Below are 22,208 nucleotides of genomic sequence, written 5' to 3' on the forward strand. Positions count from 1 at the left end.
CTGAAGATCTTGCTCGTGAAGACTCAAAGTTAAGTACATGGTTGTTGAAACGTGATATGATGATCAATCCATGTTCATATAACTCAGCTCTGGTGCAATCTCATTTCGTGTGTCTTCATGTTGATGCCAAAAGTCTCGATGTATGTCAGCAAAGACCACGGCTGTTTCTCTAAGTGACAGCTTCTTTCCATAAAGTCGGGATATCCTGGTCTTATGAGATCTTATGATGGTTCTCAAGTACTAAACACCTGCGAGGTATGTCTGACAGCACTCTGGGGCTTTGTCAATCATATAGAAAGCTGTGATTGCGTGACAATGATGATGGAAAATTACAAGCAGGGTCATCCCATCAACATTGGGATCTGTCCATGGCAAGATTCCAACCGCGTGTCCAGCTGTGAATGCCAGGTAGTCTACTACAAGGCTAACACAATGGAGGGTGACAGTTGAGTGATAGTTGAATGAAAGATGATTTCGATTATCGATATTGCGCAACGACGAAGCAAAGCACAAATATCGGAAGTTGTTGCGGACCCGGAAGTTGTCGAGTCGGGGTTTATTTCCCGTTACAGATACCAGGGAAAGAAGTACCGCTGAACTCGACCCCCGATATGTCCTGTTCCATCTGATCATCAGGACGACTCAATCTTTCCGGAGAGGCTGGGAATTGTCTTGGAAGAGGATTGTAGTGTGCAAATATGTATAAAGACTACTCTGTGCCTTTGGGAATTGTAGTCTTGTTTCGTTTCTGCTTTCTCTGCTTCTTTCGTCATTTTCCTTACCCAGCATCAGAGTAACAGTTGATTATCCTTCACCATGGCCGAAATGATTACGCATATTGTGCTGTTCAAGTACCGCTCCGACATCACATGGTCGGATTTTGAGAAGCACTTTGAGTCTTTCATGGCTCTGAAGACGACATCGCTAAATCCGAAGACTGGGAAACCATTGATCAAGAGTTTGAAAGCTGGTATGTACAACACTTCCCAAGAGGAGACGAGAGAAGAAAGATGAAGAGAAAAATCCGAGGAACGGCGTTCGCTGATTATGAGACAAAACAGGCAAGAATCGATCTTGGGAGCCATTCAACAGAGGTTTCACCCATGGCTTTGTCCTGGAGTTTGAGAACCAAGATGACCTGGACTACTATCTCACCAAAGAACCAGTTCATATCGCGTTCTCGAAAAGTGCTGGTCCGTTGATGTAACAGTTTCGACTTCTCCAAAGCATAGCTCTTCCTGACATGTTGCAGCGAGGATTCTTGTGTTATCGACATCAAAGACGGCGTTCTCTTCGGTCCTCCTGCGAAGCGCCCGCTCGGAGAAGGCGAATACCAAGGATCTTGCCATTGCGGTGGAATCAACTGGACGGCCAAATTGAGTACTGCAGAGCATGTTCTATGCCATTGCTCGACCTGCCAGAAGTTGGGTGGTGGTCCGTACAGTTGCAACCAGATCATTCCAAAAGACGATCTCAAGATTGTCAGTGGGACGCCGAATGTGTATACCTACACTGGCGCATCAGGTTCGTGCGGTCTTCTTCAAGAATGGACTTGAGAGTGAGAGGATCTTTGCTGATAAGTTGGCAGGCAAGTCAGTACGGTGCTACTTCTGCGGCACCTGTACTTCTCACATCTATCACCATCAGGATGTGATGCCTGATAAGATTATCGTGCGTACACTCCTACTCGACGGAGGCCCTCAGATGCCGGCTACTGGAGAGATTTTCGGCGAAGGTAGATTGAGCTGGGTCAGAGAACTGCAAGATACTTTGAAGTAGTCTTGAGTTCGACCGAATTGCTTGGAAGTCTGCTTGGAGCTCAAATGATGGACTGAATATCGATTCGAGCAAACTCTGTCCAACCTACAGAGACCAAGATGTTGGATGAAGCTTTCGACCCTTCGCGTATACACTGTCGTATGGTCGAGAAGTGGACTTAAGCCCCTTCTTGTGGCTGTTGGACTATTTGAAAATTGGCAGTTGGGTTGTCATGTGGTGTGGACCTGTCAAAGTCAAACGGGCAAGGGACGCACCCAAAGCGTTGGCAAGCCAGCAGATATTACTTGGAACAGGGAGGCATGCCGCATGTGATATTGTCATGGAGATCCTCCACCCTGTGCTCAAGCCACAGCCGTAGGTAGATCAGAATATAAGGCGCGATGATCCTCACGCGGGTGCCGGGAGAGATATCAGTCAAGGCTTGGGTGGATTGGCGGTGTTCGGTGGCTTGGAGGACCAGTTCTGCATGTTTTCATTGACAAGGTTCGGCGCTAGCTGGTGTGACGTCAGTTTAAACGCTTCATTTCCTTTCGAGTCGTACATACGACTGGACTCGAACTGAAGAGAGCATATAAAGAGGTGTGAAGATGAATATGAAGCTGCGAATTGGACGAGCCCTTCAGGAGAGCCCATCAGTCTCGACCGAGTCGTTTAAGAGGCAGATCATCAAAATCGAGGGTCAATGATTTGCGTGGAGGCCTGGTCGAGATAAAGAGACGATCCAGATCATCCCGGATGCACGGGGCAACCTGGGCAACCATGACGTCGCGGCTTCCGCATACAATAATACGCCGCCATTGATTTCCATTCTTCAAGAGTCGCTTCGCATCATCCATCTTTTTCACCTTTCTACACCACTCCTCATCAACAAATCTACGCATCTCGTCGCAGTTGTCTGAATCTATTCATCCTTCGACTAACACCCTCTTACTACCGCCAAAATGCACCGCACATACTCCATGCGCCAGTCGCGCGCACCCACTGCATCGCAGATCCAAACCCCTCCTCCCCCGTCGTCTTCCACCAAGGCTGGTAGATTCTTCGGCAAGAGCAACATTGGTATGCTTTAGCAATCACTGTCGCATAATCCCACGACTAACATCATAAAGGTCACTCTTTCCGCAGAAATGCCGCTGGTGCTTTCGGTCCCGATCTTGCCAAGAAGCTGTCGCAGCTTGTGAAGATGGAGAAGAACGTTATGCGCTCTATGGAGCTCGTCGGCAGAGAGAGAATGGAGGTCGCAGTAAGTTGAATTCATGGAAACCAATTGCCCAAGAACCGATGAGTTAACACATCGATAGCAACAACTTAGCATTTGGGGTGAGGCTTGTGACGACGACGTCTCTGATGTCACCGACAAGCTCGGTGTCTTGATCTACGAGATTGGTGAGCTTGAGGACCAGTTCGTCGACAAGTACGACCAATACCGTGTTACCATCAAGAGCATCCGTAACATTGAGGCTTCCGTCCAGCCCAGCAGAGACCGTGAGTACTTACAAAACATCAAAGATTCTCACACGATATACTAACCCACGTCGCAGGCAAGCAGAAGATCACTGATCAGATTGCCCAGCTCAAGTACAAGGAGCCCAACAGCCCCAAGATTGTTGTCCTTGAGCAGGAGCTCGTTAGAGCCGAGGCCGAGTCATTGGTCGCCGAGGCCCAGCTTTCCAACATCACCCGTGAGAAGCTGAAGGCTGCCTTCACCTACCAGTTCGATGCTCTCCGTGAGCACTCTGAGAAGATGGCCATCATCGCTGGCTTCGGTAAGCACCTGTTGGAGCTCATCGACGACACTCCCGTCACCCCTGGCGAGACCAGAAACGCATACGACGGTTACGAGGCTAGCAAGGCGTAAGTTTCTTCCATGACGTAACTCAAACATCTCATGATACTAACAACCATCGTAGCATCATCCAGGACTGCGAGGACTCTCTCACCAACTGGGTCGAGCAGAACGCCGCCGTCACCTCTTCCCTCTCCACCCGTACCCGCACTCTTTCTCAGCGCCGTCGCAACCGTCACCAGGGTGAGGCCGTCGACCTTGCTCACCAGGACGCCCCCATGGAGAACCGTGACAGCAACCTCTGGATCCCCGCCAGCCAGCACCACAACGCCGGCACCTACGAGGACGATGATGAGGAGGAGGATGCTAGCGTCGTCAACGGCTCCATCCGTGGCCGCGACGAGGAGAGAGTCGCTGCTTAAGCGTAGCACTCACTTTGTTTTGGTTTCTATGATTGCGTGGTTGGGCATTATACCCTTGGAGCCCCCTATGTTTCACAAGATCGTAATGTTTCTTAATAGTCTTTTATCTTTATGGCAGGCAGTAGCAGTCTCCTCTATTTCGTTGGTCCGCCACAGAAAGTCCAACTTACGACAGCATGACAACTCTGCTTCTCTAGCACTCCTCTAATTGTATTCCACAAAAAATGAATGGTACACCGCACAGTCTCAAATTTCTTATTTGGTTTGCGTTTAAGTAGTAGTTTCCACACCGTTCTCTCTCTGAGCCACTTCCTGCCGAGCACACTGAACAACATCAATCAATCATCTGCACGGAAAAACATTCTGGTCGATGATACTCGAAGACATCCACCCTACGGCAGAACACTTGACTATCGGCTGATTTCGAGAATACAATTAACATGGATCAGCAACTACTCACCGGCCAACAAAGTGTTCTTGTTGCTTTGCGCTGTTCAAGGAAAGGATTGACAAGATCATGCTCTGCCCTCGTGATGGCCCTTGTGTTCTTCCCGCCTCCGCTGCCGTCGTATTTCAACTGTGGAGACGGACATGAAGATGTGGAGATATGAGAAGCCTCCGCGTTCGTCATTTTTTTCCTCTTCTCCCTTTTCACAAGAATCGCCCATTCCAATAGCAAGGATGACAAGGCGTGTTTCTCGAGGTCCGAATGAGAGAAAGCTATGTCTCATGCATAAGAATTGAGCTGCTTACTGGCGTCGCGGTGGGACAGCAGGAAGCCTACCATCAATATGTGCACCACTGTCCTTTTGACTCAACACGCTAATAATAAAGCTTGTGTTGCTTGTTACAAAGGACAAGGGTTGTGCTTGACCTGAAGTACTCGGGATCGACGTCCGACTCTTTGTCGACCTACGGAAGACTCGGATCCCTATTCTTCATCTTCGGCTGTTCAAGTGGAGCCTCATCTACAATTACACGGATAATTTCTCGGGTCAAAGAAGGTAGGCATGTCATGTCTGAATTCAATCGTTAGGAAGGCGATCGAGGTGGACGTATAAATAGGGATTCGGTCCTCTTCTGGCAGCAAGTCAAGCACGCCTGGCCCAAGGATAAAGACACCATCATGGACTCTCTGGCAACTACCGCAACCGCTCTGCTCGCTCTCGCTGTGCCATATGCCTCCGCTATCAATCTTAAGGTATCCTCATCTGATGGCAATGCTTCGAGTCCTCTGCTCTATGGCTTGATGATTGAGGACATCAGCAACAGTATCGACGGTGGTCTTTATGGCCAGATTCTACAAAACAATGGTTTCCAAGGAGACAATCCAGGCCTTACTGCATGGACAGCCATTGGTTCATCCACCATTTCACAAGATAACTCTTCAGCTCTTTCTGACGCCTTGCCTTCGTCACTTCTGATCAAGTCTAACGGAACGAGTGGTACTGTTGGTGCATCGAACTCAGGATACGGTGGCATCAGAGGTGACTATCATTGAAATGATGTGGTATCGTAACACCGAATGCTAACCATTCCACAGTCTTACCTGATCACTACGCCAATTACTTTTATGTCAAGGGAAGTTACAATGGAAATGTCACTCTCTCCCTCGTCGGTTCAGACGGTGGTATACTTGCCTCGACGCACGTGTCAGTCAACAGCAACTCGTCGGCCTTCGGGTACTACAAGACCTACGACATGTATGCTGGAACGGCTGCTGCTGATGGAAACAATACCTGGCAATTCACTTTTGATGCTTCGCTCGCTACCGATGGCCAGCTGAACCTCGGTCTGCCTCAGCTATTCCCAACGACATACAAGGGCCGCTTCAATGGTATGAACAACGAGATTGCAACCGTCATTGATGAGATTGGTGGCAGATTTTTGAGACTGCCCGGCGGCAACAACTTGGAAGGAGCCTCGATTGCGGATCGATGGATCTGGAACAACACCATTGGCCCTTTGATTGACCGTCCTGGAAGACAAGGTGACTGGACTTACCCTAACACGGATGGCATGGGTCTTATCGAGTACCTTTACTGGTGTCAGGACATGAGTCTCGAACCTGTTCTTGCAGTCTGGGATGGCCTGGTCTTGGCCGATTCTGGAGCCATTTCTGGCGATGAATTGAAGCCATACGTGCAGGACTCGCTGAACGAGCTTGAGTATTTGACGGGCGATACAAGTACTGAGTGGGGCGCTCTTCGTGCATCCCACGGTCACCCTGGTCCTTTCCACATCAACTATGTTGAGATCGGAAACGAAGACATGTTGAACAAGGGTCTTGACAACTATCAATCGCGCTTCGACATGTATTGCTGTCCATGCTGCATACCCCAACATCACCATCATTTCATCCGTGGCTCCAGGATCAACTGGCGGCAATGGTAGTGGCATTAACGTTCCAGAAGGCGCGTACCAGGATTTGCATCAGTACTTGCCTCCCAAGGACTTCATCGCCAAGTTCAACACCTTTGACAACTGGGACCGCTCGCAGCCCTTGTTGGTGGGTGAGTACGCATCGACCACCTTCGACAACGGCAGTGCGACCATCTGGACCAACATGATGGGTTCTGTCTCTGAAGCTGTCTACATGATCGGTATGGAGCGCAACTCTGACGTCGTCAAGATGGCTTGCTATGCGCCTCTTCTCGAGCATTTCGACCGCGCAGAGTGGTCGCCAGACCTCATTGGCTTCGATGCAACTACTGGGGTCACTCGCTCAACGAGCTACTTCGTGCAGCAGATGTTTGCATCCAACAAGGGTGACACCATCTTGTCTGTAGAATCTGATACCGGCTTTGGTCCTGTGTACTGGGTTGCTAGCAGCGCAGGCAGCACGAACTTTGTCAAGCTGGCCAATTACGGTGGTGATGAGCAGAACGTTACATTGACCCTGGACGGGAAGACATCTGGCTCATTGGCAGTCCTAAGCGGAGGGCAGTACGAGTCAAACTATCCCGGCCAGGAGAACGTGAAGCCTGTAGTGACAGAGGTGACTGGTTCGAATGGAACATTCTCAATCAGCCTGCCTGGCTGGTCCGTGGCAGTGTTGTCAGCCGAGTAGAAGCTAGATGTATCGAAGTTCATAGAAGTAGTACTCAGATAGGAACCCGATGTACCCCTACTCATTTTACCTTCAAGAGGCTCTGCACAAACTTCAGCGTTCCTGAAAATCAGAGGTTCCGTTGCACGGCAGATATGCCCGAAGTTGAAGGGAAAAGAGCTATGCGGGGGGAGCTCCGAGGAAGCATGACGTGTTCCGCGATCACCAGAAAAACACCCCGCACCTTCCTCTCCAGCTCTGCTGAATCAAGATGTCTGCATATGCAAATCGAACGTCATGATTAGAGCAGGAGCATGATAAGCACGCTGTCCGGCAGTTTGAAGCTCAAGTGATTCTCTCCGTCTCCCAATCCTCGACAAGACAACCATACAAACCATCATTATGGCACTTACAATGGACAAGATTGTATGTAATCACTGGAGCTCCGAGATGGCAAGCTACCCATTGGAGTTCCCCGAGCTATCTGCCGGCAATCCTGGAAGAACTGAGATACTGACTTGAGCTCCTGACAGCTCCTCCATGGCTACTGCTGGGGCAATGCCTTCTGGTACGCCTCTAGAGGCCTCTGTCGCGTTTATGACCCATTGATGGTCATCGGCTGTATGTCTTCTCTCAACCCGAACCCAGAGCTTCAACCAATCCACTGACACAATGGCAGGGTTCCGTCCTCCTGTAGAAACACACCTCAAAGCAAGCGGTAAGATGATGCACGATCCATAATGCTGCGACGGGCACAAGAGGAAGACGGCTGCTAAGACATGGCAGATCTCGAGTTGTACAACGTTCGCACAGACGGCTGGTGCCTCATTTCCCTCGCCGCATCGCTGCTGGTTCTCTCTCGCGCCTACTCCCGCGGTGGTATCAACAGAAGCTACTCGAAAGCCTTCATCGCCGTCTCCATCTTCCACCACATCACCACCATGATGGGAGCATACCAACATTACAAGCTGGACAGTCACTACACAAAGGCCATGTGGATTGGTGTGTGGGTGAATGCCTTCCTCACAGCCGTCGGCGGAATCGTCTTGGGAGGGCTGGGCAGTGACTCTGTTTCCAGACAAAAGATCGCATAGATTGCCTCGTGCAAATTCGTGACCGAGTTGAAAAGGGGACTGCGAGCCAATACTTGAATCGTTTAGCGAATTGATGCTGATATGATAATGAGGGATGTAGAGAGGTGGACGTCTTCTTCGACGGCACGCAAGGGCTTGTGGATAGAGAAATCGGCCTGAGAAGATCAGGTGGCGTGTAATGAGTCGCGCACTCGGCGGGCATTTTTCAGGATAGAGTTCATTGTCTATCCTTATATCAAGCCATCCGAAATGCTGTCAAGATCAGAGTGTCCCACGTTTGTGATCAAGCGCCCTTGGTCGCAGCGAGCAGAAAGAGACGAGCAAGGCTTGGCAGACAAATCCAGTCCCCAACAACACATTTTACTGAACACCACAGATATCAATCTCTGCCCTATAATCAAGAACTCTTCGAAGCGAGACTCTCTCGGTTCATGAACGACAGGAGTGCCCCAGAATGCGTGCAAATCGAGCTTCTTGCGAACTACCGGCACCGAACACGGTTCTCAACGGCTGAGATGGCCGCATCTGGAGCATCAAACGTCTATATCCATACCGTTTTTCTCCATACAAAGCCATTTCTAAGTCAGCGCTATCGACAAGGCGTATTGACGAGGTCATCTTTTACCAGCGAAAGTCTGCAGCAAAGTGGTCGCAAGACATTGATAGACCAAACGTGCCTACCCTTCTCCGCCAACGGTATTGTTCTCCGAATGGTTTCTAGAGCCCAGTTTGATCGCCCTATGGGCAATTGTGGGTGATGTATATATCGAGCCAGTCCCAGGTCCCAAGGTTTGAGATCTCTCTATCAATCACTATCTTTCTATCATACCACTTTTCATCTGCATTCCTTTAATCAACATCGGTCTTTCTCTCAACACATCTGCATAAAGCAAAGTAATCTACAAGACCTACAACATGCTCTTCGCAAACACACTCATTGTACTCGGTGCTGGTGCCGCTTCTCTGGCCAACGCAGCCACCACACCCCAATACCTCACCATTGGCAGCCTCAACTCCAACACCCCCAGCGGCATCAATGTCCCCGCCTACGACGTAATCTCCTTCCCCATCACCGACTCCAAGACCAAAGCCACCACTACCTGCACCGTAAACTGGGACTGGACCAAGAAGCCCTCAACTGCATGGACAGCCTGCAAAGACAACTCCTTCTCCATCAAGGTGTCAAACTACAAGAGCATCACCGACTTTACTCTTAATATGCAACATCAGTACAACACACAGACTGGAAAGAAGTGTGTCAACCCCAACGGCACTGGATGTACTACTACTCTGGCTTCTACCACATTGACCAAGGCCAATGGTGGATTCAGCAACTACTGTGGTGCTTCGGGAGCTTGTGGTGCTGTCAGCAAGAAGGGTGTCAAGGTTGCCGTTTCGTCTTCCAAGACCGGTACTCAGAAATAGAGTGAGGATCTCCCAATCAGAGGAGGGCGTCTAGCTCGCAATCATTTTCATCAATGTACAATGACGCTTCAGAGAAGCGTCAGCATAATGTCAAATATCAATTTTATCTTGACGTCTTCGTTTCTTCGAACCTCAACCTCCACCTCACACGCAAATGTATGATCTGCAGAATCAAAGCCCCTCACCTGCGCTTTTGCGGGTTCACCACCCTCAGAATGCTCGCGGCGTGAGACAAGAAAGTGCGAACGACATGTCCAGGGTCACCCGCCTCGCAAAAGATGACATCAGCCCCGTAGGATTCAAACACGAAACCGACCTGTTACAGAAACAGCAGTAGCAAACAACCCTCAACCACGGTACTCCAAGGCTAGCTGCAGTAACCCCAGCAGACAAGCTCCCAGCAACAGGCAATCGCAGCCGTATCGCGTAATCCACAAAGACGCGGCACACTTCACCATGTTCCCCACCACCCACCCTTGAGCCACCCCAACGTCGCCTTCTCAACACCAGCCTTGGAGAACGCGTCAATCGCGACCTTCTATACCTCCTCCACTACGCTTCCTACACACCCTCGACAATACACCGCAATGTCCACATCCACCAATCGTCCCCTCGCGGTGCCCAAATCGCGAGTCGCCGCCCCGAAACCAACAACAGGCAAACACCCATCTCGAGCCAGCATATCAGACCAAGGAGCAGAAGAACAAGACCTCCCCTACGAAGAGCGCGAGATAAGGAATCAAGCCGCTCGCGTGCTGGCTAATGATGAAATGTTGCTTTGGCTGAGCAGACAGAGGAATGAGGTACGTTGCTCCTATACCCAGATGAGATGGACCAGATGCTGATGTGTAAATGGCAATTACAGTCGGTACTCCAAACACGGATTTACTGCGAAGCGAGAGCTGCGGGACTGAAAGACGACATGTTGAAATTCGACTATGCGATGGATCTGAGTGAGGAGAATAAGATCAGTGCGAAGAGCCCTGCTGCAAAAGGCACCGCGCGTGTGGTTTCTGGGTCTGGCAAAAACCCAGGGTCACCGGCGAGTAGCAAGAAAGATAGGGAAAGAGAACGAGACAGAGGGAGAAGAAGCACTGGATCTGCCAGGTGAAAAGAGACGAGGAGAAGACATTTCGTGCGTTTTGGATTTTCATGATACCCCTTTGGTAATTGCTTTCATACACTTGTTTGCCGTTATAGTTCGTTGTCAATGAAGACGTTCTAGATATATACTTGCAGTCTTGACTGCGTTGCGGCTCAGCCCACCAAGGCAGCCTTTCCACCACCGTATTTGCCCTGTGGTCCGTCAAGATGTGCGTCCAGCACAGCGCAGGTACCGCCTTTGACCGCCTCAATGGCTTCGGGAAGCAGTCTTGCCAATTCATCAACAGTGCCTGCGTGAGCGGCCCAACATTTGCCACCGGATGCTGCCTTTGCGATGCCTGAGTAGTCGGGTGTAGGTGCGAATGAGATGTTGAGTTCTTCATTCGATACTTTGCTGCCTTCTCCTTCCGGGTGAACAAGCAGGAGCGACTTGCGTGGCGCGTTCCATCCTGTCTGGAGTCAGTACATGTCCAACAAATGTCATCTTGTGTTCTCACCCTTGTTGTTCAGCACGATGGTGAGAATCGGGATGTTGTAGCGCTGGGCGATCCAATAGACGGATCCTGGCACGCTGAACAAATACGTGCCGTCGCCGACAATCTGTACGACGAATTTGCCCTTTCCACCGTTCTCAAAGTCGGTCGCGAGTTTGATTCCCAAAGCACCACCTCCTGACCATCCGAGTCCTCCACCGCCGCAGTTGATCCAGGAGCCTGGGAATGTGGCCTGGATCTGGTCTGCGACAAACGCCGTGTTCGTCACCGCTTCAATAGCCCAGATGGTGTCTTGCGGACATGACTTGCGCAGCTCATGAACCAAGTATGAGCAGCCGAATGTACCATCTTCGCCAGGCTTTGCTTGGTCTGAGATAGTTTGCAGACGTTGCTTATGCGAGTCCTGAAGTTTGGCCCACTTCTCCTCAAACTTGCTGCTTGTGATCTCGGCCTCAAACTTCGTCTTCAGATGCTCTGTGATCTGCGATACGGCGGTCTCAGAATCGGCACGGTATCTTGCCAGAGCATTGATGTAGAACACTGGCATCTGCTGCTTGAGAGGATCCACGTCGATGTGAATGATCTTGACGTCGTCTTTGGGCTTGCATTGAGTAGGGATCCAGGGGACATCACAGTCCAGCACAATGATCACATCTGCAGTCTTGATGTTGTCCTCCACGCCATATCTAAGACCCAACCATGCTGGATGGTCAGCAGGGAAGCACATATCGCTGCCACCAGTATCCAAGACTTTGAGGCCTTTGACGGTATTGGCAAGCTCCACAAGCGCTGTGACAGCATTGTGATTACGCCCACTGTAGCCGGTGATGATCAGAGGTGATTCGGCTTCGACCAGAAGTTGAGCGACATTCTGGACCTGCTTTGGGGTCAAAGCACTCGGCTCCACTGCTGTCCAATAACGTTGATCAAGCTTGTACGGTTCGATGTCCTCTTCCATGGCCTCTCGAGCACCAGCCAAGTATACAGGTCCTCTTGGCTCACTTGTAGCAAAAGCCAATGCTCTGTTGACCAGCTGTTTGACATTGGCTCCACGCTTGATCTCACCAGTGTAACGGCAGTACTGTGCAACGATTTGCTTCTGGTCCGGGATATCTTGGATCCAGTGGATGTATTCGGTTCTTGAACCTCGATATTCACCCTCGATGGTGTAGGGGGAAAGCCCAGCGAAGATGAGAACAGGTGCTCTTCCACAGGATGCATTGTGAACTGCGGCTCCAAGGCCTTGGGTACCAACATCAACGTGTACAATGACGCATTGAGGTTTGTTGGTAAGTCTTGCGTATCCATCAGCCAGACTCAAAGCGACCATCTGAGAAATAGTCAGCGGGGGTTTGAGATCAAACCCAACATTGCGTTCGTACCTCATTGGGACACGTGATGATACGTGGGAAGTTACCATTCTTCTCATTTTGTCCTTTGACAATTGCTTCAATGATGCTAGGATGGTCAGAGCCAAGGTTGACGAAGCAATGTGTGACGCCGGCCTATGTTTGCTGTCAGCATGGTTTGCATGGTCGAACGGATCAACAAGAGATACCTCGTAGATAGCCTCGAAAAAGGCGAACGAAGCGGTATATACCCTACTGCTGTCAGCTAATGGAGCCGAGCTGCATGTGAAAGACGCTTGGCTGCATACATGATGCCGTTCGTATTTGAAAGGTGCAGTGACACGAGCGATCTCAAACACGCGAATGGTAACCAAACAGCAACCGATACCAAACAAAGTGGACCTTCAGGAAGATGAATGGGAAGTAATCAAAGTAGATGCCCGTCTTGTGTACAACAATGACCCCGCTCGGCAAAGCATTGCGGCGAACTCGGACCCCACTTTCCGAATCGATCGTCAAGCTCTCTTCGGCCTGAGGCAGGAACGATGGAGAGCGGCTTCTTGAAAACGAGTGTTTTATTATTTTGTACATCTACACGGTCATCTACCAACAACTTCGTCGGAAACTGGTTTCCTCAACCAACCCTCCCCACCATTCACACAATCGAGAGGTTCCATTGTGCCTTCTGTCATACAAAGATCGAGGCAAACGAGTGCCTCCCTGAATATTCTCCACCCCACTGAGACTGCCAGTGATCTCACCAATCACATGCCAGTCATTTGGGGCTAGCAATGAATCTCTTACGATGAGGGGCCCGAGATACTAGAACTACGACCAGTTCTGTTTGCGTTCAACTCTTCCTCGAGCATGCGAACCTTGCCCAGGCGAGCAGCGGGGAGCCACTGGTCCTCGGGCATAAACCACCAAGAGAGTAGGGCGAAGATGGTGATAGCACCGAAGATGACAGGAGAGTAATTGAAGTTCTCGCCAACGACAGGGAACTGAAGAGGGGAGAACAGAACTGCAGCCAAATAGAGGTTCCAGATGAGAGCGATGAAGTTCAGAGGGCGAGACCAACGTCCCAGAGACCATGGTGCGTTTTTGAACTCTCCTGGAGTCAAGAAAGTGCGACCAAAGCAAATCAAGGCATAACCTGTGATGGTGGGAACACCGGCGGCAGAGACCAAAGACGCAAACGCAGTAGCAGAAGGCAGGATGGTGCAGAGAAGTATCGCGGCGAACACCAACATGACTGTTACTGCGTTCCTCGGCTCTTTGTTGGCAGAAACCGCAGAGATCCATCCAGAGAACGGCAAGACGCCATCGCGAGCGACAGCCCAAATCAAACGAGATGACGCAACACCGCTAACAGTGGTATTGAAGAAAAGTCCAAGGATGCAGACAATGTTCATAACCAGATGACCTCCTTTACCCATAGCCTGTGCGTAGATGCCAACAAATGGCTGAGGGTAGTTGAAGTTGAACTCGCTAAGATCGGGGCAGCAGAACAAGAAGAGGATGACCATGGGGAATCCCATCAATGCCGAGACCAGAGCAGACGTGAAGATACCTTTGGCAGCGACGACATTTGCGTTTTGTGTCTCTTCAGAAATGTGTCCAGAGGCTTCAAATCCAACAAGAATGCCAGCAGTAACATAGTAAGACAGCATCCAGTTCCAAACAGGAGGAGCACCAGTCAGATTGTTCGTGGAGGTGAAGGCAAACTTTGCAGACTGGAAACCGTAGGTCTGAGACACGGCGATAGGGAACCAGATGATGTTCAGGATGAAGTCGAGGACGATCAGAGCTGTCGCAATTCTGAAGATCCACTTGTACGTCTTAGGGTTGAGGTAATTCATGCCAATTGCGAGGAAGAGAATGCCCTCGGAGACAATCCACTGGACCGCGCGGAACTTGACGTCGGTTACGTCGGTGATGAGAGAGGTAACGCCAAAGACAGGGAGCTCTGAGAGGATAAAGTTGGCAGTACTCTGGCAGAGAGAGGCTACGAAGGTTGACCATGCTGTAGTGGACCACCAGGCGACTAGAAATCCGAAAAGTCGAGCATACTTGGGACCTCCAGCTTCAGCAGCCCAGAAGTAAATCGAGCCGGCTGCGGGGAGGGCGGAGCAGATCTCGGCCAAGACGGCGGCAGTGATCATGGTGAAGACCATGGTGACCAGATACGAAGACCTAGAACGATCAATACCTCCACGTCTGAGGAGTGCTCGGGTGATGCTTACCAGTAGGCCGCGGGACCTCCGGCTTCAAGACCAATGTAAAACGTTGCGCGAATACCGCCGATAACGTACATTGCGGCTACAATCACATTAGAAGGGTGTGATAGTACGGAGTTTGGTGTGCATTACCAAAGCTGGCGGAGAAACTCTCTGCGAACTTCCATTGGCGGTGCAAAGACTAGAAACATGTTAGGATCGCGAATCTACGATGGTTACTGGCAGTTGCACTCACTTGCTTGTAGCCGAGCGCATTCTGCCCTGTATTAGGTCAAATGTTCTCCGACAAGGGAAAGGGGAATCAAGAAAGGCCGATTCGATAGTCTCTGCATCTCCTTACGCGTCTGTGAAGACGATCAAGTTCGTGCGGTTCTTCTCAACCTGGTACCATCTCAATGCTCCCAAGAGCAAAGAGAGGACCAGATGCCCGCGTGCAGTGACTTTTGTTGCTGAATTGTCGTTGTGGAACCGATTGTCTTTCTTGGCCTCAAACTCACCTGTGGCCATCATGCGCGTTTGGAGGATGCTCTTATTTGACTCATCTGATTCGTCCATTCGAGATTCCGATTAATCTCATCATACCAAATAGCGCTCGTCAGAATCCATGCTCGAGGTTTCGGTGAAGTCGGATTGCAGAGGATTCTTGGGCTCGGCAACGCTGCCGCGCTGCTTCAGTTGGGCGGACATGGTGACAATTTTGCAAGAGCTAGGTTAGACGACGATGTAAGGAAGCGGTGTTGAGAGGAAGCAGCGACTGGTGGGAACGGAGTCACATCATATATTATTTTTTCCCTTTGCGGTTGGACCCTTCGTGATCTCACTCGTTCATCGGCCCGTCGTTCGTTTGTGGCCGAGGTCGGATGATCCTTCCCATCAACCTCAAGCCACAATAAACATTCAACTCGCCAAACTTGCATCAAGATGCTTGTCTCGGACAAGATAAGATTCAAAGAATGTCGTCTGATGGATACAAGTATTTGTTCGCTCCGTACAACTGTTTTTCATGAGCGTAACAGAGAGGAAGTCGCGACTTGCTCATGACACATGCCGTTAAAGTTCCATGAAATCAAGCCACGAGCCGCGACACGGTAAACGTACTTCAGCCGAGGGCGCCCTACATTTCCTTCTTCATCATTGGTTACTGCGAATATTATCTTACTGCTCATCGGTAGCGACGCTGTGCGTTGGTATACTTATCGACTGGAGTCACTCATATACACTTTTGCGACACTGGAAGGCCGTCTTACAATACGCTCTCTGGCAGACATCTTACTCGGCTCTCGTCACAGGATCATCTGAAGTTATACGCTACTATATTTACCATTCCCACCATATTGTTACTCGGGTTCGACTAAGCTGTTGAGAACATGCCGAATTTCAGTCACTTATAGTGCTTATTAACACCCGGCCTACTTTAGCCGGCTTCAATATGAATGAGCAGCAGCGTGGCTCTAGTGCCTTCGAAAGATCTTCGGACTGTACCGGCATCTCGAAAAATCAACACGTGGAATCCGAGAGAAGACCATCATGGCGTGGAAGAGGATCAGAAAGCCCTGCTCTGCGACGACAGTCCTCATCAAGAACAAGATCTTTCGTACGAGCACCAGAGCACAAACAATGGTGGAAGTTTACCTTGAGGCCTTGGGACGATGACCAAGAGCAGGACTGGTGGTTCGCCGGCACAGCAATTCCGCTACTCGCTGCTACCATTGGTATGTGTAAATGCGTTGATTCTGGACAATGTACCGCTAGCCTTGTCTTGGCCGCTTCATATCATGGTGTTGAAGGGGGTATGCGAGTCGTAAGGGATAGCGCAGCATTTTTGAGCCACACATGATGGATGTGCTTACTGGTGTATTCGAATGATATCATTGTCGCTTATAGCACCTGCTAACTCAAGACTCTTCAAGGTCCTCTCGCCAATGTTTTATCCATTGCTGCCCTGGTCACCCCATGGCGCATGTGTTTACTCGACGGTGTCGACGCAGCTAGTTGCCCATGGGACGGGGTAAGTGAGCTACTCCTGGATCTTGATGGACATACTTTCTCCGATCCCCATTGGTGCTATGCACTCAACATATTCTCCCTTGCGCTAGGGTTTACTGGAAACATATTCTTGCTTTTCAACTTTACAAATCGCATTCGATACATTGTCGCGCTTCCATTCACAATAATTTTGTGGTACGCTGCCACCGGAATTGTAAGTCTTCTTCGATTACTATCTTCGACAAGGTACTGATGTCCTACTTTTTTTTATAGTTGATTGGAATTGAGGTTTCTATGAATCAATATGTACCCCCTCAAGAGCCACAGCAGAGCTATACACAAGGCTTTTGGTACGCTGTCATTGCCGCAGTGCTTTACCTGATATGCTCTATGCTGCTCATGGTCAATATGCTTGGCTACTTCCTCGGTCATTACCCGCAACGTTTTAACCTCACAAATTCACAGCGGACGCTCATTTTACAAACCATGCTGTTCTTTGTATGGCTTGCTGGAGGCGCTGGTGTGTTCTCGCTGGTCGAAAGCAAATATGGAGAGGATCTCTTCAACTGGTCGTATGTCAACGCACTGTACTTCTGTCAGGTCACTGTCTTGACAATCGGCTTTGGCGATCTTTACGCATCTAGCAATATCGGTCGTGGACTAATCATGCCGTATGCAGTTGGTGGTATCATCATGCTCGGTCTGATCGTGACCAGTCTTACGACGTTCGCGGCCGAGCTTGGAGAAGACAACATAGTCCAGAAGCACATCGAGAGGAGCCGGACGCGAACGATAGGAAGGTCTTACACTAGCTCTATCGAACTGAGAGACCGCGAACAACTAGGACTGGGACTACATCCAACCATATCAAGGCCGTTCGATCCGGTGAATCGCAGTATAGCGTTCGCAGAACATACCTCACAGTCAAAAGACGACGAACCGAGCCAAGGAGCCTTCAGCGTTCTTAAACGTACCGCAACAATACCCTTGACCGCACTTCGACCAGCCCGCAAGCCACGTCTCTTACTCCTGCGAGAAGAAAAAGACAGATTCAACGCCATGCGAAAGATACAAAGCGCAACCCTGAAATGGAAGAAATGGTCTGGCCTCTGCGTTTCAGTTGCAGCCTTTGCAATCTTGTGGTGTATTGGAGCTCTTATCTTTTGGATCGCTGAAAGACGCGTACAGGGAATCACCTACTTCCAGTCTCTGTATCTCTGCTGGGTGTCTCTTTTGACTGTCGGTTACGGCGATCTAGCTCCAAAGTCGAATGCCGGACGTCCCTTCTTCGTCGTCTGGAGTCTGATCGCAGTGCCGACTATGACACTCTTGGTAGCAGACATGTCGACCACAATAGTCAACAGTTTCAACCAAGGCGCTTTCCGCCTAGCCGATTTCACCATCCTCCCCAAAGCGGGCATCTGGCGCACCTTGATCCCACAACTAGCGCCTTGGATCCAAGCCCACAAAGAGCGCAAAGCTGCTCGCCATCGCCTGCAACGAGGTTTTGAAACCGGCGGCGCTGAAGAGGAACCCACTATCGACAACCTCGCCAAGGAACAGGGAAGCAAAGCACCTAGTGATGGCGAACTCGCTCGCAGACTCGCACATGCTATCCAGCGTACAGCCAAGGATCTTCAAGACAACCCACCACGTCGCTACACATACGAGGAATGGGTGCAATTTACCCAACTAATCCGTTTCACCGCTGCAGGTGAGAGAGAGGAAGGAGGAAATAGATATGAAGCCGATCAAGATGGTCTGATAGAATGGGATTGGATAGGCGAGCACAGTCCACTAATGGCTCAACAAAGCGAGGCGGCATTCGTGCTGGACAGATTATGTGAGAGTATGGCGAGGTATGTGAGGAAGATGGAAGGGATTTATGGTGGGGACCGCGGGAATAAAGACCGCGATGATGATATTGTGAGGATGCAATCACTAGATATTCAGGAGCTGGATGAACAGATTGCGGAAGCTTGAGAACCATAGAGATGATTTTCATGAACACTTTGACGAGCTCAACCGCGCATCTTCTTGCGCAGTAAGGTCATGAGCAACCAGGGCAAGGACTATACGGAAACCGAGAATCATCGAGCAAGGACCGTATCAATTCGTAAATCCAAAGCTAGATGTGCCTTTTTCTCCCGTAAACCAAAAACATAAAAAACTCCTCCCATCAACAACCACAGCACCTCAAAACCCCAACGACATCACCAAATTCCAATTTTCCATGCCCGTAAACGAAGTACAAAAGCAAAAATGTCCCCCAACAATCGCAACGATATCCATGTTCATGCATACACTCGAAAAGCATCACCATCTCCGAGTCCAGCTCATGAGTCCAATAACGGTAACGACCAAAACAAAAGAAAGGGCAAGGGCAAGAGCAAGGAATAGTGGACTCGAGAAGAGATCTGACCAGGTCTGTAGATCTGGTGTTGTGGTAGCTCGTATGGTGTTTGGATCTGTGGGCGATGTATCTTTGGAGCGAGTGGGTTTCTGGGCTTTGATGGTTGTCAGCTGTGTTGTCTTCGAGAATGCTTGTTCAAACCGGCATATTTCTTTGTGGTGGGGAGTGGGTAGTGGTGGATGGTAGTTAGTGTGGAGTGGTCGTCAGTGGTGTAGTAGGTATTGGTAGTATAGGTGGGTGACTAGAGAGTCCAGCTCCCCTCATTTGTTTTTCTTACCATCTTTACTCTGGCCATTGCCGCCTTTGTTGCCGCCACGACCATGACGACTACCAGCACTACGCCTAGCACCTCTGTTTCTAGGCTGAGAGGGTCTACGCTGATTGCTCGGAGGATTGGAGGGTCTATAGTCTCGTGGCTGGTGCTCAACGGGTGGTGGACGCGAGCCGGTGAACTTCAAGACCTTCTCGCATGTAGGACAGGGCTCGGTCTGGAGGTGCTTCTCATGATGAAGAGGGCAGACTTTCTGATGAGCAACGCAATGTTGAGGCTTCGAACCGCCGCCTTGCCAGGGACGACAGTTGCCTTCACGACCATGAGCCTTGGGGCAATGATGGCCATTATTAGCAGCTTTGGCAGTAGGAGACATGACTCTAGTTTGGGCACTTAGCTGGATAGATGTGGGCACAGAAGCAGATAACGAAAGAATGGAGTAGGCTGGGTTAAGAAGCGAATAATGAAAGAAGGAAGGAGGGTGGAGCTGTTGGGACTGCTTGAGTATTGGTGTTTCTCTAGAAGCTTGCTGTTGATGATTGAGGTTTTTGAGAGGAGGACATGAGATTAAGTATTGTTTTGCACAGTATAAGATGTCTGGAACAAAGAAAATGTAGGATGAAAGGTGGATGGTACACGAGGAGGACTTGGAAACCATGGCCTACAAAGACCGGATCTATCAACACCAAGGGCACATACCCGGTCGCACAGCATTCAAAGAACACAGTATCAGTGTCAGTGTATGCATTGTCCGCCATCCATCAAAGAGGATGAGTCCGAGCTGAAGACGAGTCTGTCGATGGGCATGGAACATGTTAGACACAGGAAGGTGCCGCAGCAACATGAGTGAAAACCAAAGCCGTCGCCAAATCATCCATATCCAGAAAGAGGCATCCACACCACCCAGAAAGCCTATAGATAGACCTCATCGCACCTACTTGAGATCCGGGGGAAAAAAAACCCCCCCGCTGCGTTTCCAAGTGGGCGAGTCGAAGGGAAAAACAGGGATGAGACAACTGCCCGAGACACGGGAGGATCTCAAATTTTGGAGTCGAGGGTTCTCGATATAGCACAAGGCTGTTTCTGCCAGGGAATATGTGGAGATCGTATATCCTATGTTATATGAGATGTTTTGTCGACGTGGATCGATTTGACAGACTCGACTTCACCAAAGGTCGAGGTCGAAGTCGAAGTCGGGGTTAAGTTTAGAAAACTCGACCAGTACATTTTGTTTGTTGCCTGGGTTTGTTAGATTTTGTAGTTCGTATCAATGCGGCGGACGAAAACAGGCACAACAGGTCGTGCATCACCTAGCTCGCTCCTTCCATCTCTTGCAAAGTGAAAGCGACATGATATTGCAAGGAAATTTCATTCTTTTGGGGGTCGTACGCTAATATCGCAACGATTCTCATGGGCAGTCCCTTCGTCATGTATGGAATGGGCGTTCAGCATAAATGCCTCCTCCCGCCTCTGTGTTTGTCTCTTTTTCCCCACTGCGGCACTCCCAAATATTGACGCCATGTCTAAGCCAAGCCGAATGTTCGATGTGCATGCTGCGCTGTACTCCTCCACTTTGATGCGCACAACGATCGAAAACTCCAGACGCCGGAAGCGAAGATTGATGGCTAGATCCTCGTACGGGAAAAGGTTCAAGACGCGGTCGGTGGAAGAGTCTACTCGTCGACGGCAACGATGCCATCCTCGTCGCTCGAGTCCTCGTCTCCGCTGACTTGCTGGTTCTCGCGCTCGCGCTTGTCCATGAGGGCTTGGAGCTCGGCATCGTCGTTCTCGGTGACAGCCTTGGGGGCCATCTTGACGGAGCAGGTACCGCCGGCTGCGGTGATGCTCTTGGTGACCTCCTGGATGGCCTCTTCGAGGACAGTGATACCGATGGTCTTGTCGAGAGTTTGCGAGGTGAGAACGTAAAGGGGAGGAGAAACGAGCTTGACCTTGACCATGGTGTCTTCGGTGTTGCGGGCCTCAGCCTGGCGCAGGGCGTTCTTGACGGCGTCGATTCCTTCGTAGCCGAAGCAGGTAACCTCGATATCGGTACGGACCTTTGTGGGCTGGGGCGTCAGACGCTTGCCGATGTAGGAAATCAGCTCCTCCTTGATGACGTTGTTGGCGAACTCGACCTCGTCCCAGACTTGCTTGCTGTGTTGTGTAAGTCAACAGTTCATGTATAGAGGTGTGTGGTGGTTGCGTACTTTGAGATCGAGATTCTGAAGGCGTCGAGACTTGAGCCGTACTTCTTATCCAGCGGCCAGCCAATGCTCTTGTACAGGTCCTCCATGGGTGTTGAGGTCTTCTCGGCAACGTGGCGCATAATCGAGTGGACCATCTTGGCCTTGTTGTAGCGGTCCTCGCACTTGAGCACATCTTCGGGCGAGACTCTGCGCTTGGACAAATCAATGTAACCCTTCTCCTTGTCGACTCTGAGTACGACGACGACCTCATTCCTTCCGACACGGATAAGTTTTTGGATGGAACGAATACGTCTTCTGGAAAGTTCGCTGAGCAAGATCATGCCGTCGATGTTGTCGTACTCGAGCAACTTGACACTGAGGGTCTTGGTGTTAGTCGTTTGGCGTAGCGCATGCTGTCTGTGAGGGTTGACTCACTATGCGCCCATCTCGGCGACCTGTCTGACGTTGACCATGACGAGCGAGTCGACATCGGGGTATTTCTCCTCGTAGAAGCGGCAATTTGTGAGCGACATGATGGCGGTGTTGTCCTTCTGCTGGTCTTTGGATATGCGCAGACGGTTGTGTAGTGCTGAGGGCGGGATTTGGCGACGAG

The 22,208-nt window shown here is 50.3% G+C and overlaps 12 protein-coding genes across 12 annotated transcripts; 8 read left to right on the plus strand and 4 right to left on the minus strand.

The window, feature by feature from the left end:
- Positions 1–825: 825 nt before the first annotated feature.
- M438DRAFT_274863 (uncharacterized protein) lies at positions 826–1,207 on the plus strand (the record flags this gene model as incomplete). Its single annotated transcript, XM_029900746.1, has 2 exons — positions 826–970; positions 1,062–1,207. 2 exons carry the CDS (start codon positions 826–828, stop codon positions 1,205–1,207), a joined length of 291 nt encoding a protein of 96 aa, XP_029760198.1.
- A 124-nt stretch (positions 1,208–1,331) lies between these two features.
- M438DRAFT_274377 (uncharacterized protein) lies at positions 1,332–1,779 on the plus strand (the record flags this gene model as incomplete). The annotated part of the gene is made up of 2 exons (XM_029900707.1): positions 1,332–1,524; positions 1,589–1,779. Coding segments are annotated over 2 exons (384 nt in total), but the record flags the coding sequence as incomplete, so codon positions are not given.
- Positions 1,780–2,410: 631 nt separating this feature from the next.
- On the plus strand, positions 2,411–4,201 carry M438DRAFT_346096 (meiotic expression up-regulated protein 14). Its single transcript, XM_029905592.1, has 5 exons — positions 2,411–2,838; positions 2,889–3,022; positions 3,081–3,264; positions 3,321–3,633; positions 3,690–4,201. Exons 1-5 carry the CDS (start codon positions 2,721–2,723, stop codon positions 3,985–3,987), a joined length of 1,047 nt encoding a protein of 348 aa, XP_029760200.1. The 5' UTR covers positions 2,411–2,720; the 3' UTR covers positions 3,988–4,201.
- Positions 4,202–4,846: 645 nt separating this feature from the next.
- Positions 4,847–7,115, plus strand: M438DRAFT_406104 (Arabinosidase A). The gene is made up of 3 exons (XM_029909817.1): positions 4,847–5,474; positions 5,531–6,182; positions 6,271–7,115. The coding sequence occupies exons 1-3, from the start codon at positions 5,114–5,116 to the stop codon at positions 7,055–7,057; spliced, it is 1,800 nt and encodes a 599-aa protein (XP_029760201.1). The 5' UTR covers positions 4,847–5,113; the 3' UTR covers positions 7,058–7,115.
- Positions 7,116–7,308: 193 nt separating this feature from the next.
- Positions 7,309–8,479, plus strand: M438DRAFT_365828 (uncharacterized protein). The gene is made up of 4 exons (XM_029907827.1): positions 7,309–7,462; positions 7,570–7,657; positions 7,716–7,754; positions 7,823–8,479. The coding sequence occupies exons 1-4, from the start codon at positions 7,439–7,441 to the stop codon at positions 8,128–8,130; spliced, it is 459 nt and encodes a 152-aa protein (XP_029760202.1). The 5' UTR covers positions 7,309–7,438; the 3' UTR covers positions 8,131–8,479.
- Positions 8,480–8,987: 508 nt separating this feature from the next.
- M438DRAFT_346098 (uncharacterized protein) lies at positions 8,988–9,593 on the plus strand. Its single transcript, XM_029905593.1, has one exon. It carries the CDS (start codon positions 9,046–9,048, stop codon positions 9,553–9,555), a length of 510 nt encoding a protein of 169 aa, XP_029760203.1. The 5' UTR covers positions 8,988–9,045; the 3' UTR covers positions 9,556–9,593.
- A 280-nt stretch (positions 9,594–9,873) lies between these two features.
- Positions 9,874–10,945, plus strand: M438DRAFT_346099 (uncharacterized protein). Its single transcript, XM_029905594.1, has 2 exons — positions 9,874–10,358; positions 10,421–10,945. Exons 1-2 carry the CDS (start codon positions 10,143–10,145, stop codon positions 10,664–10,666), a joined length of 462 nt encoding a protein of 153 aa, XP_029760204.1. The 5' UTR covers positions 9,874–10,142; the 3' UTR covers positions 10,667–10,945.
- Positions 10,740–12,929, minus strand: M438DRAFT_27165 (Thiamin diphosphate-binding protein). Its single transcript, XM_029900500.1, has 5 exons — positions 12,811–12,929; positions 12,712–12,754; positions 12,536–12,658; positions 11,157–12,483; positions 10,740–11,108 (listed from the first exon to the last, which is right to left on the minus strand). Coding segments are annotated over exons 1-5 (1,791 nt in total). The 5' UTR covers positions 12,813–12,929; the 3' UTR covers positions 10,740–10,812.
- A 344-nt stretch (positions 12,930–13,273) lies between these two features.
- M438DRAFT_27170 (amino acid transporter) lies at positions 13,274–14,918 on the minus strand. The gene is made up of 2 exons (XM_029900503.1): positions 14,746–14,918; positions 13,274–14,695 (listed from the first exon to the last, which is right to left on the minus strand). Exons 1-2 carry the CDS (start codon positions 14,814–14,816, stop codon positions 13,303–13,305), a joined length of 1,464 nt encoding a protein of 487 aa, XP_029760206.1. The 5' UTR covers positions 14,817–14,918; the 3' UTR covers positions 13,274–13,302.
- Positions 14,919–15,672: 754 nt separating this feature from the next.
- M438DRAFT_346102 (voltage-gated potassium channel) lies at positions 15,673–18,903 on the plus strand. The gene is made up of 3 exons (XM_029905595.1): positions 15,673–16,451; positions 16,650–16,939; positions 16,999–18,903. Exons 1-3 carry the CDS (start codon positions 16,169–16,171, stop codon positions 18,706–18,708), a joined length of 2,283 nt encoding a protein of 760 aa, XP_029760207.1. The 5' UTR covers positions 15,673–16,168; the 3' UTR covers positions 18,709–18,903.
- Positions 18,904–19,041: 138 nt separating this feature from the next.
- M438DRAFT_335736 (uncharacterized protein) lies at positions 19,042–19,785 on the minus strand (the record flags this gene model as incomplete). Its single annotated transcript, XM_029903833.1, has 2 exons — positions 19,042–19,232; positions 19,416–19,785. The coding sequence occupies 2 exons, from the start codon at positions 19,783–19,785 to the stop codon at positions 19,042–19,044; spliced, it is 561 nt and encodes a 186-aa protein (XP_029760208.1).
- Positions 19,786–21,082: 1,297 nt separating this feature from the next.
- M438DRAFT_274564 (eukaryotic translation initiation factor 2 subunit alpha) lies at positions 21,083–22,128 on the minus strand (the record flags this gene model as incomplete). Its single annotated transcript, XM_029900723.1, has 3 exons — positions 21,083–21,563; positions 21,617–21,970; positions 22,031–22,128. The coding sequence occupies 3 exons, from the start codon at positions 22,126–22,128 to the stop codon at positions 21,083–21,085; spliced, it is 933 nt and encodes a 310-aa protein (XP_029760209.1).
- Between the last annotated feature and the right edge of the window lie 80 nt (positions 22,129–22,208).

This window comes from Aureobasidium pullulans (genome assembly GCF_000721785.1).
Source record: "Aureobasidium pullulans EXF-150 unplaced genomic scaffold scaffold_10, whole genome shotgun sequence".
NCBI classification, from domain to species: domain Eukaryota; kingdom Fungi; phylum Ascomycota; class Dothideomycetes; order Dothideales; family Saccotheciaceae; genus Aureobasidium; species Aureobasidium pullulans.